Consider the following 17,147-nt stretch of genomic DNA (forward strand, 5'->3'; position numbering starts at 1 on the left):
TGTTTGTGATATGCACGTGTTTCTATATGTGTATTTGACTGCGCGAGTACCCGGAGTACGCACTTCCAAGGATGAGGGTGAGGGTAGTCGATGCTGGGCGTGATAGAGTCAGGCCGGGGGCTGCAGGGTTAATGCGAGTGAGCGAATGCACTTTGCGGAGATTAGATAGATAGGAAGGACGCGATCCCGAGTAAACCTCGCTCCTGGCGTCCTTGTATGTAATATAATATATAGATGCAGGGTGCGTTTTCTCTCTCTAGACACGATGCAGTCGCGACGATACCGTGCATTCGCCTGGCGAACATGATTATCGTTAAACACTCACGAACTTGAATTCGCGTTTATCGCCGCGTGCGATTCGTTAAAGATGTATGCGTATCACATACGTAAGGTGGTATTCATCGACGAGCTACGCCCGTTCGCGTGTGTCCCGCAAATTGGAATTGCTTTGTAGAAACACGCGCGGGCACGTGACAATGCCAGGCCATCGTTTTACGGCATCTCGCGTCGTAATGAACGGTTCTGTTGCGCCTATGTCGATACTTTCAATTTCCACATAATGACACGAGCGCCGATCTAGTCTGGAAAAAAAAAATGTAGTAGTTGGAAGGACGTTTTATCGAGAAAAATGTAACGCTGTAAGTTTTTCTTTTTTTACTGCTTTCCCATTCCGTACTATTTTCGAATGCCGAACGTTGCATGGGCGGAATGGAAAGCTATTATTGCACGTGATGGCTTTTGTAGGATATAATATATAACGGGTGCGGGAGATTAAATCCTATTTTATGTGTTTTTCAGCGACGGATGTCGATCGTCCCTTCGATATCAGAGAATAGATTCGATTAACCGGAATTGCCGTATGTTTTCGTTCCCGCGAGATTCTCCCGAGACATTGCTTAGAACATATAAATCAGCTTATCGCGTTAGTCCTTTGAAACCTCATGCACACATCGGGATCATTTATGGTGGCCTCCGAAAAAAAAAAATTTTTAAAAGGTTAAACTCTTCTTGAGGGAATATTTATTCGATTAACAGTGAATTTATTTCGGAATCAGTATCGGTAGAAATAAAATAGTAATTTTGTAACATAAGATAGCAAATATACATACTCGTATAATCGTAAAGTTTATTAAGTTAACGTGTAGCACCGTTTCAACGAGAATTTTTAATTATACGTGTAATATTGAGGGAGATATAAATGAGATTTAAAGAGAGATTTGAATGGGTATGATGTAACAGAACGCGTATTTGTACTTTTATACAGTTGAAAATCGCAAAAAATATCAAAAGCTTCCTATCGCAATGCGGAATATTTAAATCGTCTTCTCTTCACCGCGTTGAAATTGAATATTAAGAAGCGTAATCAAGCATAATCAAATTCTTGCCGAGTAAAGCTCTCAAATTCATCAAAGAGTAAGTAGAAACGCACGGTAAACGTCTCATATAATCACCTGCAAGAAGTACGTGAGATTCATGTAGATATATGGTGTGCTCGCTGAAGACGCACGTTTAGTGTCTTTGCCGAGCCATAAACGTAATTCACCAGCGCGGTAGCAGTCGTTGCAAAGAATCAAACGGAGTTACCTTTTGGTAAGCGAGTGATAAACGCATCTTTGTTGGTCGGTCGTGTATTATGTTGTCCTCGGGGGGCTTGGTGTCCTCGATCGTTAACCGATAGTCGGATAAATAGGCTCGCATCGACATAAACATGCTCCTATCGAAATTGGCTGTTCTTTGTGCGACTTGTTGGCTGATATAAATTTCTGTCTAGTGTCACGGCACGGAAATGTACGGCACGTTTATCGTAAAATTGCGAATCTGCAAGATGACGTTCTTGTATTAACATCAGCTTAACGTCATCGAGTTGAGAAACTGACGTTCAGAAAATCCCTGTGTCATCAGATAAACACGGACGGTTGAAGTATAAACGGCTAACATAGTGATTTAATCCTTTATATTCGGGATTGTTTCCATTAAAACTTTCATCAGGCAAAGAGAGTTACATCCGTTATTAAAAAAATAGACGGTGCTATTGAAAAAAAGTCACTCGGTCGGGACTTTAATATTTCTGCCCGTCATTGTGTTTGCTTATTTGACAAGCTGGCAAGCAGCTCAGCTGCCAATCATTCCATTCACTCTTCTTTCTATGCTCGCCATACGTCGCGTCGCGTCATTGTGGCGGCAAAAACGCCCTAAAAATTTTGTTCGCTCATTCGCAAATATTTTATTATTCATATCGTCGGAGAATATAAAATATACGTTTTCTAACACCGATCTCTGGCTGTTACTCGTTACGACCGCTATTCACAATATTATCTCGCAGGTGACCGTTCTTCGTATCGTGCTAAAAAAAACTTTCATATGCAACGATGAATCTACAAAATATGTAAATTTTTGTCCAAGCATAGCTTTGTCTACATACATTTCATTTTCGCGCAACCGGAGAACCTGCCGGTAATGCCGATGAGCCACCGGCGATTTATATTTCATTCGTAAAATGTTTTCCGGATTCGCAGCAATACTTTATTGGAAGTCGCGCCTTTACGCCGGACTTATTCCTGCCGTAAGATATAAAGGTACAACGAGGAATTATGTGCGTTATAAGTCGGACGCGAAGGGAATAAAGTTCTCAACAACAGCTATCGGCTGTCGAGAAGAATGGCGCGATAAACTGCGCCGGCGACACGTTAGACGAAAAGAAAGAAAAATAAAAAAGATGAGGAGTAATTTTAAATGAAAATATATATCGTGCGAGAGTAAATTTTTACCGTCGCGTCTTCCGATGAAAAAGAGGGCTCTGCAGGAACTAGACTGCAGGAAACTGCAGTGAACTGATAAATAACCGCCATGCTACTTAAACTTTTGTGCTGCAGGAGCAACAGATTTGCATATTCGTTGAATTTGTATATGCCTCTACTTTCTACATGTGAATATGTATGAAGGTCTGCTGTATTTATTTCTCCTTGCACATCAAATATACTCTTATGTACTTTATTTCCCATATTATGTTACAATTATGTAAAAAGTTTTCACTGTTTACCAACACTCTTTTAATATCTTTTTTATGCATTTTTCTTTGTTGTTTTTCGTATTTTAATGGCATATTCATATCACAACATATCACAAGACAATTAATCTATCATATATACATATATACCTTGAAAATACCACAAATAATTGAGAAAGCTGTATCATCGTTTTCATTCCCGAGCGTGTTTCTCCAGAAGAATTCTCAATACGTACAAACGCATCTCGGAATAAAACTCAACCTGCCTCGACAAAGATTACGATGTTGTCTATCTTTCTCGACTTTCCTCCGTTAATTATCGGGTCGGTCGGCATTCACGGAGCGTTTGCGCGACGGCCAATCAAAAGCCCATCAAACGAACTTCCGACTTAATCGCTTACCGAATGAATTTACTGTCGTGAAGGCTACCTCGTGTACTGGTTCTGCCAAATATGACTGCGAATAAAGACAATCGGACACAAATGGCAGACCGAATAATGTAAGACAACCAAGGATATTCTCTTAAAACCTGTTGCTACGTTCGCCTCAGCACAATCGCGGTCGCCTTCCGTTTTCGACACCTTTTCTAGCCGCGCGATCTTGAAAACGAATTCGATATCCAGCTCACGCCCGTACCTTAGCTACCTACCTATCTACCTACATATCCACCGCTTGATTTATATTCTAGAACCCGCTAGGTTCGTATTTGATGCTCTGACGCCCACACGCGGAGCAAACGCCGCGAAATGCAGGGAAGAAAACAGTGGTTTTTCACTTTCTTTTTTTCTTTCTATTAGTTTGCGTGTAGGTAAAAATTTTTACTGTTATTCACGAGCCACGAATTATGTGCAAGCGATAGGATTTGAGCCACACGTAACATTTTAAATAAGACTTTGACATTCTGAAGTCGAGTGGTCGACGTAATTGTTCACGCTTTGCGCGACATGGTATTTCCACGAACAAACGAAACAGTCGGATTCGCGTGGGTGTATCTCACAAACGCGGGAACGAATCGTAAAAGCATTTGATTCTGCGGTGCTTTTACTTGGCGAGTCGCCATCGCGTAACGATACCTCGTAAGAAACTTTGCGGGTGCTTGGCGAGAGTATAAATTGATGTTCAGTTATGACTTAGCAGTTTTCTCGCTGCCACGTTTTACCGCGGTGGTAGATGAAGCAATTTCTTTTTCCTGATGGATTGAATCAGAACGATGCCGAAAGATCTTACAGTTGTTGCTTTCACAGCTATTGGCGGAGTATATATACGAACAGCTCTCTTATAATTATATTATGCATCGAAACTCTTAGAAAGCAGTATAAGATGTTTGCATGATGTTGTATCTTAGTGAGCTCTCATGTAAAAAAAAGAACCTAAAATGAGAAGAGAAGAAAGAGGATAGGAATGAATTGTACGTTATTTTAACCAATGACGAGCAATTTCTGGCAATAGTAGAGAGCGAATCTTATTGATGACATTGCAATTGAGAAGAGAGAAATATACCGTTATACACTTTATCACGTCGCCAGTAAAACGGAAAGGAAGTGCCGGCGAGCGAGTGCTAGGCAAAATGCTGAGTTATCGTTTGTAACAGTGATTAATTGTTCGCGATTACGCGTAGCATTACGCGAGCGGCGCGAGCTTAACGACAAACTATAACACTGCAATTTCGCGACACCCACGGTAGGCATACTTGATAATGCGACAACAGGACGGTGCCGTTAACACGACATTAAAATTTATCACCGGCTACGCGGAAATTGACCAAGGGAATCGTTAGATGGATTAATGTATTACCATTGTGACACTCAACGATTCAAATGCCGCAAAAACCATTAACGCACGCGAATTATTTTGCCTCGCAATGGGCGACGTGAATGTGTGACTGTGTGGAAGCAACATATGTCAACATGAATATGAGTCGCGCGGATGAACATTGCATCAAACTATATATGGAGTGTCCTGAGTTTCTTCCGGCCTTTTTATTTACGTATTTTTTTATTAATTTCGTGGACCAGTTTTGACTTGATTATTCGAGCAGTTTGATCTTATATTATTACCAGTAATTATTTGGAGTGTTGCAAAAATCTTCCGATAATGCTGATAATCAAGTTAATTATTAAAAAAATATATTAAAAGATATCCGAAATTATTCTAGATTTATTACAAAAAATTGTCTTGTATAGGTCTTATGTAACTCTTATTTTAATTTTATTTATTGTACTTTAGTTCCAATCTTTTACTTACGTTCGCATTTGTTCTGTCTACTGCAAATTCTTTATGACTTATAAATTGGAGAAAAATTCACAAAGTAAAGGCTGTCTATATATTAAGACTGGTAAAATCCGGTAGTGCGGTAAATCCTGCCCTCTTTTATCGTGCTAAAAGAATCACCTTCTTCATTCTGGTTTTCAGTTTAAAGTATATATATAAAATAAATATATGTATATACATATGTGTGTGTATGCATGTATGCATATGTATATGTCTGTCAAACCGAGGAACATGAGATATAGCCTGATTTACCATGAAAAATGAATCTTTTCCTTTCCCGTCTTTCGTCCGGAAAATCGCCATAATGTAATCGACGTTGTGTCTGCAGTTAAGATTAAAAAGCTAAAATTACAATGCCGCGGAATAATAATTCACAGATATTCCGTTAATTTTTCTTCGTTTTTTTTTATTATATTATATTTCACCGCGGTGATAAGAATTGGACATTTCAACAGGAGGGAATATTATTGCTTATTATTTACTTACTTTTTAACTTCCAATTGTATAAAATATTACGTGCAAAAATGCAATCGGCGCTAGAATTTTCACTTTATGTGTACAGGCAAATTTAGCTTTCCGAATTAAACAAAAGTCCTAAATTTCTTCTATAAATGCGTATATATAATTTGTTTATCAAATTATTTAAGAATATATATTCAGTTAGATTATTCTTTTTCGTCTAAATTTTATCTTTGGTAAAGCGAAAAAAGCTTTTTCAATTTTAGAACAGTTCTTTCATTCTGGAGCGTTCTTGTGCAATTGCGTACATCTATCTTCAGTGCAATTCCGTGTGAAGTGTGGGTACGCAACAAGGGGTCCAGTGAACCAAAATTGCTAGTTCTCAACGTTGAATATCGAATGAACGCAAAGAAAAAGATGTCGGACGCCGCCGAGGTATAGAGCCCGATTGAAAGAGCAGAATGGAAAAGAGATAATTATCGGCACTTTTGCGTGTTTCTCCCTAGGGTCGCTTTCAGGGTTTATTCTCTTTTTTTTCACTAAATCGCGCGCGAGAGCATTTATCAAGATAAACTTTGATGCCGACCTACTGACAGTTGATTTACCGACTCCGAAATTGGATCTCGGGATGGACTCGAATGGTTCTTCAGAAAATCACGATAAAGAGATGTATGATAAGAATAGTAAAACTTGAGTGAATTTAAATCACCGGACGGAATATGTAAGTTACAAATGAAATGTTATTAGTCTGTTATATATTGTATTTATCATTAGAAATATAACAATCTAATTGTCAGCAATGTCACACAATTCGCCGCTTAAACGCTACTCTATAATTCTGCTTTTTTTGCTTTCGGTTTCTTACTTTTTGCTTCTCGTATAAAATTGTTTTATCGAAATTGGCAAGCTAAAAGTGCACGAACCGAAAGAGACAAAAAATTCACGACAAAAAATACTATTGTTAACGAAATAGTGCATGAATAGGTAAAAAAGATAAAGCAAGAAATGGGAAGCAAAGAGCATATTGTAGATTAGCTTCAAACATCAACACTTGCATATTCATTATAACTATGGAAATATTAAGTTCTTGGAAAACGATACTTGACAGCACTTTCTGAGATAAGCAGCACTGGAAAATATCAATTAATGTAAAATATCACATTAACAAGTCCGTTGTCTCCGAATTGTAATCCAAGTTTTAATTTAATATCACGCGAGCAATCCGTTTCAATCTCTCTTTTCTACCTTCAAATGCAATTTTCCCGTGGACTTGTTCAAGAATTGCCAACAAGCAATCGATACTGCTAATCAAACAATATATTATAAATTAAGCCAGCGGTACACGATGCTGGTTTTCGTGCTGGTTTGTTTGCCGGATGGAAATACTCTGTCTTGATTGGTGCATATTCATCCGTCTTCAGAAATGCACCAATCAGGACAGAGTATTTCCATCTAGCAAGTAATCCTGTACGAAAACAAGCATCGTGTATCGCAGGCTTTATTCGAGATATAATATTAAAACATAATTTATAAGCGTACACAATTTATATGCAATAGAATTTTAACGCGTCAAATAAAGAAGTGATCTCTATTTCGAATTGTTACTATCAATAAGGATTACTATATCTAGATTTATAGTATAAAAATAAATTTGTAAATAAATATTCAACAAAGTTTAATTGCTCCTCCTGGCTACGAGATATGCAAAGACGTAACTAGCTGCTCTCTACGGTCTCAGTGCTTTGCAACGAAGCGGTTGATCTAAAATGCCGGCACAACGAGAGGCATGATATAGCGACGACGTTCCCCGCGCTGAAACGTGAGTGTCGCGACAACGTTCTCGACTCCGAGCATTTTAGCGCTGCTACATCGTGCCAACACGCGAGCGACATGTTCGTACGTGATGATGTTACATGTGGCAGCCTTCTCGCTTCCTCTTCTGCCTTCCCATCTCGTCGGGCCTTCGTCGGCCCTTTGTGCTCGCACGCAAAGGCAACTGATATCGTCGTTGATCTCGTTCCCGGCAGTCGGGGATGCGCACGTGCAATTATTTGGACACTTTGTCGCCGCGTCGCAACTACGTTATTCCTGGCAATCGAGGAAGCCGCTCGGAATCGCTGGGAGCACGAAAAGTGCACTCTCATATCTCTCGAGTAGCTATTTGCCCGCAAATGATACGTGCGGATATTGTATTTCAAAATTATCGTTCACTTACGTATAACAGAGAAGGTAATAGGAAAAATGATGAACATGTTACACCTTGAGACACGAAGAATTTTTTAATTCACAAAATATCTTTAGAGAGAAACTTTCGAAGCGTTAAGAAGTATATAAACTTCATTTTCAATTAATTTTATGTAAATTTAGTTATGAAAAGTTTAAAGCTAAAAATCTTATTAGTATAATTTTATTAAGCAAACAATAACTGTAACTGTAAAAATGACAATGTACTTTTGAAAAATATTAAAATGATTTAATGCATTCTTGAAAAATACAGAAATTGATTTTATTTTACTACAAAAGATTTGGCTGTATAAATGTTCATCATTCTTGGGATAAAATATCAAGGGACTCATTAACTTTAAAATTAAATTGGTGTTTATATATAATAGATACTATAATAGAACTAATGTAATAAATCGTCAAGATCTTGTTAAAATTTATATGTTAAGACATATATATTAGAATACTGTATATTCTACATATTCATTCGTCAGGTAGATTTGGGACGTCGATTAATGTTACCTTGGTCCATACGCGACTCCGATATGAATTCGCGCGAGTAAAGTGCGTTATATTATTAACCTATCCTCGAAACCGCAGCTGCGTATCGGCTATCTGTCAATAAATTATTCAATAAATTGAAAGAGTCCGGCTTGATAAATAACAAATTTTATAGTGCTACTTGCAACATCATGTTTTCTTGCGGATTTGCGAACACACGTGTGACTAACAAGGACTCATACGTAAGTGCCATTTGCCGATCTTAATGGAACTGTGCATACTTATAGAGATATGAAAAATAACACGTGTATTTTTATATCGACAAGTGTACTTTTAAGGGTGGAATACACCTCTTTTGTATACATACAGAAAATTCAAAAAGTCCCGGGACAATAAAAGGGATTAGGTTTCAGGAAAAAATAATGAACACATATATAAAAATATACGTGTTCATTTCATACCTCTACAAGTATGTAAAGTTCCATTAAGATCGGCGAGTTACACCTCTGTAGGATTCTTTGTAAGATAGCGACTTAGCGAAGTCTTAGTGAACGCGACTGGTACTTAGAAATAGATTATACATGCATGTGCGTGTGTGTGTGTGCGCGCGCGCGTGTATATGCATATTTTAGTTATTATCCTAATATATAAAAGATGTTGCCTTATACATTCATGTTAATCAGCAGTAATGGCGAAGTAATGTCTATCGCATGGCCATTAACTGTGTGAAATGTACTGTCATAATGTATATGAGGCTGCTGTCAAGTACTGCTCTAAAATTCCATTTAGCTTAGTAAATTTGAAAGTTTTGATTGACTATCTTGAAGTTTACGCGGTAAGTAATGGCTCCGTCTTAACTGATGAAGACGAGGATGAATCCTTCATTTCGCCTTAAGCTTTAACCAAACCATTTTGAAATTCGTACTGCCTACTTTCTCTACTAAATACATTTCGTCACATATCGAAAATAATTAATACAATATCATCACACTTGAAAATAATTACTTAATTAAGATTAGTATCGATAGTTTATTCCATATGCAAAGATATATCTATAAAATCCAAAGAATTAAGATTCAATGTCGAATATTTCAGCGCTAATGAATTGTCGATAAAGCATCTTTCATGGATGCTTTTCTCTTTTAGCTCAATATTACCGAAAAGAGCCTCATAGCTGTCTGTGACTTTTTTTAAATTGTTTTTTACCGACAGAATGAATTCGAGTAATGCCACAAAAAGATACAATCGAAATCTACAAATAAAAAAGCGAAAAAGAAAAGTCGAGAAAACGGAAGATGAAAGATTCATCAAAGTGGAAAGACACAAGAAGCGAAAGAGAGACGTTTCTCTTAATCAAAAATCAATTCTTTGAAAACAATAAAGTGGCTATAAACTCAGAGGATAATATCGATATTATGTGATATACGAACAAGATAAGAATTATAGGGAAGACTCTTTGAAGCGCTCCGTTGATATCATGAAATCCGAAATTAATTATAGCCAGGATGTACCGGCTTTTTCAGAAACTATAAACGAAACTGCGAAAAGCTCGCGATGAAAAAGTCCGGATTATCTCGCGTTCAGCATAAACGCGAAACGCAAACAGAGTAAATAATTAATCACCGTCCGCCAACCGCAAAGATAATTTACTTGCAGACAGGCACGCGCATCAGCGCAACCAAATGCTGTGGTAAAAGAAAGAGACGATAGCTAGAACTCTTTATAGATATTTTGCGTGTTCGCAATGGACTCATCAATCTTTAACTTTCCGAAGAGACTTGAGTGACATCACGCAAACTGGTCTGTAGAAATCTCCTAGGACATAATAGGATACAATAATAGTTAATAAGATTGTTAAACATATTAAAAATCATTTATTTTACGTTAAAATAGTTTAGTTACTTTACCATCTTGGTTTTGCAACTCTTAATGAAGTAGATGTAAAAAAATGCAAAAGAATTTTTAATTATGTAAAATAAATTTTTATTCAGAGTGGTATTTCATGTTATTCCTTTCGGCTTTATCTTTTTATGCATCCAATCAATAATGTTAAGAAGCAACATTCGACATGTCTTCCATCTCGCTGCCAAGGGAAACGAGTATAGGAGAAAAGAGCGAAGAGTAAGAGGTTCTGCTCTCTCGATTTTCTCGAACTCATCCGTATCGCACCTCTGTCTATCCCACAACCTCCTCCTTTTGCCTGTCTATTCTCACGTTTTTACTCTTATGTGCTGTGCTCTTACCTCTTTTTGCACCCGAGGGAAACACGGAGCATCTTCTTAGAGAGATAAAGAAAAAACGGTTGTCTGGTGCGGATGCTCGCCTGCGAAGCAGTCGATGCATAAGAAGACGAAACGACAATAGCACCCACCGCATTCTTGCCTTTCTGATCTACTGATTGCTCGCTCACGCGATTCAATCGGTATAATATAGCGAAAGAATTTGTGTATTAGTCTGCCGTACGAGTTATTTATGCGTAAAAGTGACGTGAGTCAACTTTTCAATCATAAATTTTCAAATGTTACAATAAAAGTAATAATAAAGATCCATTTGCACACAGTATTTGTAATTAATAAGAATAATTAAATAGCAACGCTGACAATTTTTTCGCTTAATATTAAGCATAAAATCTATTAAAGATATAGTTAGATTATATAATTATATAATATAGTTACATTATATAGTTATATAATATAGTTACAGTAATGTTTAAGTTTTAAGAATTAAAATTGAATCTGCTGTTGTGGGTGAATTTTCGCCCAAAGCTTAATTCAAGTATTTGCACCGACTAGATTTTAGCGGAAAAACTATCTCTTTTTACTTCTAAACCTTACCAATTGCGATCTAAGTTTTTATTAAAACCTGAGTTAGAGTGCAAATTCAAGTGTGTAAAAAATGTCTCATTCATGTGTGTGATTTAGTTTTTCGTGTAAAAATAACAGCAAAATGTGTTAAACTACACGCTTAAATATGTAAATTCATCTTTTCATGCAGTATAGTGTGTACATTTTTGTACGGAAACTAAATCACCCACGAATGAGGCATTTTTTACGTACTTGGATTTAGAGCGTACAAAGATTTAAAACGAAAAAGCTCATAGAAGTCTCTTGAGATACAATGGGTTACAATTACATTTAATAAGATTGTTAAACATTAAAATTTATGTATATACACTAAAATAGTTCAGTTATTCTATTACCTTGCAACGCCATAAAGTAGACGTAAAAAAGTATAAAAGAATTTTTAATTATGTAGGTCAATTTTCATCCAGAGTAACATTAACGTCAGAAAAATATAGTAGTAGGTTTAAACTTTAAAATATTAATTTGAGAACTTTAAACTGAACAGTAAATTGTAGGTACATGTATGACGAAAAATTCAACCAGATTTTCCAGTTTGACTTGCTCATGGTTCTTCAATTCTTTTATAGCTCGCAATTAATAAAAATAAAATAATTCATTTCTACACGACTATTCGATTTCTCTCAAAAATTTTGAGTTGTAAAAACAAACACTTTCCTACTTTCTTAGGAAAGTGTTATATTCCATGCAAATTGCATGTGGAACATAATTATTGGACATAACCTGATATATCCACTCGAACTTTTACCGTATTTTTTTCTCTTACGCTGCTTTCGCTTCATGATGCGCGTCGTGACGGCAGATGTATTTTTTTATCAGCGATATTACAACGCATCCTCGTAAATGGAAAGACCGCAGGCGATGGAAAAGTAACCAGTGTAGTTATTGATTTTCTGTTAACTAGCTATTTCGCCGAGAGAATTGCCACGGACGCATTTTCAACGTGTCATTTGCTCCAACGTAACATGGAGCTACAAGAAGTTACACAGAAGAATCTGTGCACGTAATCGTATAGTTACCGTTTACCTAACGACATATATATTACACGCGTATATTTAAGTTGTGCAATTGAGAAAACGTATCTTTTTCAAAACCTTAGAAGCTTGCTTTGTCAACTAAGATTAATTCTTATATTTATTTTACCCAACAACCATTAAAGGTGCAAACGCACCGGTCGTAGACGTTGGTAATGGATAACATCCATTATCGTATATTTTTCTCCTGTCGAGTATACAAAGTTTTACCAATGAGAATCTTTTACTCAGCAAAAATTTAACAAACAATTTCGCACAAAATAATAGATTTCATATAATTAAAATTCTTCATATATTCTACATTTGCAGATTAAATTTATGATTATACATAATTATTGTTAAATTTTTTAAGATTTTAAAGCTTTGGAGACATATAATGTATACGGAGTACTCTTCTTAAAAATTCTTAAAGTATTAGAGTCTTAAAACATTAAACTAAGCTACAAACATAATTTCTTCTTATAAGAATTCGACTGCAAGTAAAAGATAAAAATACTTGATGTCACTCACCAATTTTAACCACGCGTTGGTCGTAAGTATTTGGTTCTTTTCGTCCTGCAAAGAAAATAGAAAACAATGTTATTTTATACAAATATATCATAAACGTTACATGATATACATTGTGTGTGTGTATTTTATGCCATATATAATTATAATTATAAAATATATAATACGTTTCAAGATATTCTTTCGTGATAAATTTAATCATTTCTGCTTCAGTTATGCGTTATAAGAATAATAAAGAACAAAATAGATTTTACATACTTTTGTTTTTCTTTTTTAATATGATATTTAGTTTTCTAATTTGTTTTCTTCCTCTACTTATTTGTTCAATTTTGTTGAAAAACGTATATATTTAATTTTGTACATACAAAGAGCGTTTATATTTTTTTCTAAAGTTATATCTGCTAATAAATATATTTGTTACATTACTTAAATTAAAGAATAAAAATTGACCAGTTTGTTGACTATCAAAGGAGTATTAATTGATTTTAATCTTGACTGGTGACTACAAGGACTCTATTATTTTGATTAGTTACATTGCTTCATTTTCTTATTAATACTATAGAACATTATTTGTTCTCTAGTACAAACGATTTGTTCAAAAATAAAATTATTGATGTTGTCGATATATACATCTGTACATAACTCATATCTTCATATATCTAACTCATTCACATTGACACGCAAACTCAGTCGTACGTATCGCTCAATGCAAGCAAACAGCATACGCATACGGTAAATATTTATTCACAAAATGAGTTGGATGTACGATTTAACTTCACTAGTACGCTTAATAATGTGTACTGTGCCTATAAAAAATTCAAAATACTAAAAAAAGTTTGATCAGCATTCATATTGTGTTTAATGCAAAAATTTAAAATAACAAATCAGAACGACTACACACAACTACTGTAATTTAATGTAGATATGTAACATAATTAAAAATCATAATTAAGTCGATGCTTATTAATTATTAAACAAGGGAAAATTAAAATTATAATTTTAATATATTTCATTATGTTCGCGACAATATTTCGCGAATTTTTGCAGTAAAAAATCCTGTAGTTTCTTTATTCGGCCAGATTGCATATAAAATGTGTGGAAATCTGAAGAGTCATGACAAAGGAAAAAGCAACAACAGGAAAATATGATTTACTCGTAAGAATCCTGGCTTACAAAAAGATAATCGACCGTGAACTTAGCGGCTGCAAATATTCTCTTTGTAAATGGCGGTTTTAATAAAGTCGGTCGAAAAGAATCATTCTCTTATATCGTGTTATCGAGTTTTGAAGTGATTTATAAAACGAAATGGCGTTTTCGGCATCGTTACGGACAAACTCCATATTCCTATAGGTAGTCGTATTAATTGAATTCGTTACTCACCGAGTGCATTTCATGTTGTTCCGCGATGTAAAACAAGAATAAATTGGCGAGTAGTTTTTTGAGAAAATCGATAAGCACGAGTGAACAGTAAATATTTTCTGTCTGAAAAATCTCCCTTCTTTTCCCCCTCTCCTCCTCTCTCTCTCTCTCACTCTCTCCCTCTTTCGTAAAAACGTGTGATATCGAATGAAAAATAAAAAATAGCAGTTATAAGTTATGAAATGTAGACGTGTTCTTTACATTGTTTGTTAATGATCAAAATCTTTTGTTGTATTCGGATATGTTAGTAATTTGTATAAGAATTTCGTCGTTTATACTATTCGAATGATTATATGAAAAGTATTGCAAAATAAAAAAAAAAATTAATTTAAAACGTTGAGAAATAAAAATTAGACGAAAATATGTAATGTTAAATTGTAATCTTCTCGTTAACCAATCAAAAATAATGTTCAATCAGATTTACATAATTAAATTGTACTTAAAAAATACACGTTCTTAACGTAGAATATACATATACGTAAAATACATACAGGCTTTTAAAGAACAAACTTTTTAATTTAGCATCAACAAAATTATATTTTGCCCTAAATACAAAATTGCAACTTAAAAAAAAAAAAAACCATTTGCAATACAAACTAGCTGTCAATTTATATTGTTATGATTCATGAGTCAAGTTAAAATATATGTATGTAAAACAAACTCTTATCAAAAACGTAATAGATAAAGTCAAAGACAAAAATAATCCTACAGATTTTTGTCGAATTCTTTTGTTCTCTTATTATGCAGTATGAAACCTAACGGCGAGGATTTTGCGTGACAAAGATACAGATCGTACGACCCGTATATTTCTCTCGTAGTCACGTCTTTTCGCGGCACGCTTCCGCTTCCGCAACGTCGACGTTCTTTGTGTATGAGTAACACGGACATGGTTTGTCACGACTGACTCATTGGCGCGGCGTAATTGCACCGTGCGACAAAGACTAAAAACTTACGGCATAGCGCGGTGTTCATCACTTATAGTGTCGGCTTAGGCAGAAGCGAACAAAATTACGAGTGATGCTACGAATTAATTTCAGTGGCACCGTGAGAAATCGTAGATATTAGCAAATTTATCGTGAATATTTTTAGTTTTCAAACAGACATTGCAATGCATTAAATGGATAAAAATTAATTTTCTGTTTTACATAGCAGAATAAAAGCGAGATTTTCAGACCAGAATAATTTTTCCAGAATGTCTATAAATTCTTCAGTTTTTCAAAACGGACAGTATGTTATCCACTGTTGGGTGTTTTATAAGTAATATATTTCGCGTTACAAACTGTCGACGTGATATAACAATCTATCAAACTCGCTGAGCTCAGCTCAAAATCCGGCAAACGGGATGAATAAAAAAGTGCGAATTTCACGGCTCGCTTTTCCATCCTGAAATGATGTGAAATTGGCATACGACTTCCCCGTGACGTCGACATTATTCGACAGACTTTGTGGAGATACACAAAATACGCGATTTCTGATCGATGAAAGGCAAGAATTTCATTTCGCGGCCGACAATGGTGGTAACAATGAATACTGCATTTCTTTCGTTTCTCAATAAATAAAACGTATTACGAATTGAAATTCTTTAGATTTCAATCGATGGGGACGATCCAACGAAGGAAGCCAAATAAACATTTCGCGTATCGTTACACGATTTATCTGCGGAGAAGCGAAAAGTCTTAATTAAGAAGGAGCGATTAATCAAGATAATTAACGTCATCAGGGGCTGACAAAGTGCATAAGCATTCGTCAAGCGGAAAGACGAAAGCAAGCGTTTCAAAACAGGAGTGTCTGCGATATACGCTATGATTAATCGATGGAACGCGTCGCGCGGCGCAAAAAACTCACGACGCGTGTATTTTGGCCGTATAATGCACAAGTTGCATATGTGCATTACAACATAAGCAAAAACCTTGAACTTCTCGTCACTAATAATTTACAGTTGTTATAATTTCTGTTGTTTCGTATTTTCTTGTATTTTGAAGACAAACGCACGAAAATAATATTAGGTTTGATCTATGCTTTTATCTGTCATTTTTCATCACTTTTATTTATAGAAGTATACGAAATTCATGAAAAATAATATATCACATTTTGACAGCGATAAGTGAAAAAGCAGTAAAAATATAGTAAACATATATTTTTCCGCGAGACGGACGTGTCTTGTTCGACTTCAGCAACAGTGAATCACACAGTAGCGCAGCTCAACGTCATATCGGCCACGAGAAGGAGAAAAAGTCGCGACTAAGCGCGATCAAATGTTTACGACCCACCGTAAAACATAAAAAGTTTATAGCATGATGAAGAACTTGGGAATGGAATTAAGAAAAGCGTGATCGTTGCTTGCGATATTACATCTCGGCGCGTGATGTTGTCGAGGTAATAAAAATCGCGCAATATGACATGCATGGCAACATAGACTATCATAAATAACGTATAATAGAAAACATTCGTATGTACTTATGCAATGATGAGACAGTTAATATTCTTCGCGTAAATAATAACGTTGTTCCGTAAAATTTTTTAACTAGCCAAAAACACGATTAGTTTCACTTTACGACTTTGCGAATGCCGAAAGTTCTGTTGATCTTGTTTCGCCGTCGCATTCTCTGCTTTACTCAACATACGCAATCAGTTTCTGTCATTATAAACTTTTCTACTTATGTGACCAATTAAAGAAACTCCGCTTTTACGAAAGCTCTTGCTTTTCAGTTTCGACATCAAATAAAAGTTTGAATTTAAAGCTAAATGTATTAATGAAGAAATTCTTAATGTACATATGTGTAAGTTTTAATGAAGAGTTAAAACAAAATTAATTGCCAAATAAAGTGCCAAATCGCTTTTTACACAAAAAATAATTGTACAACA

General features: G+C 35.4%; 1 protein-coding gene across 3 annotated transcripts in view; it reads right to left on the reverse strand.

Moving 5' to 3' along the window:
* Positions 1–17,147, reverse strand: part of LOC105835220 (neuronal acetylcholine receptor subunit alpha-7) — a 236,248-nt gene that overhangs the window by 146,021 nt on the left and 73,080 nt on the right. For all 3 annotated transcript variants that reach the window (XM_036285954.1, XM_036285955.1, XM_036285953.1), the window contains exon 4: positions 12,867–12,911. In XM_036285954.1, the coding sequence (XP_036141847.1) occupies positions 12,867–12,911 (45 nt within the window). The remainder of the gene's footprint in view (positions 1–12,866; positions 12,912–17,147) is intronic.

The sequence above is a fragment of the Monomorium pharaonis genome, chromosome 4 (assembly GCF_013373865.1).
Source record: "Monomorium pharaonis isolate MP-MQ-018 chromosome 4, ASM1337386v2, whole genome shotgun sequence".
Lineage (NCBI taxonomy): Eukaryota > Metazoa > Arthropoda > Insecta > Hymenoptera > Formicidae > Monomorium > Monomorium pharaonis.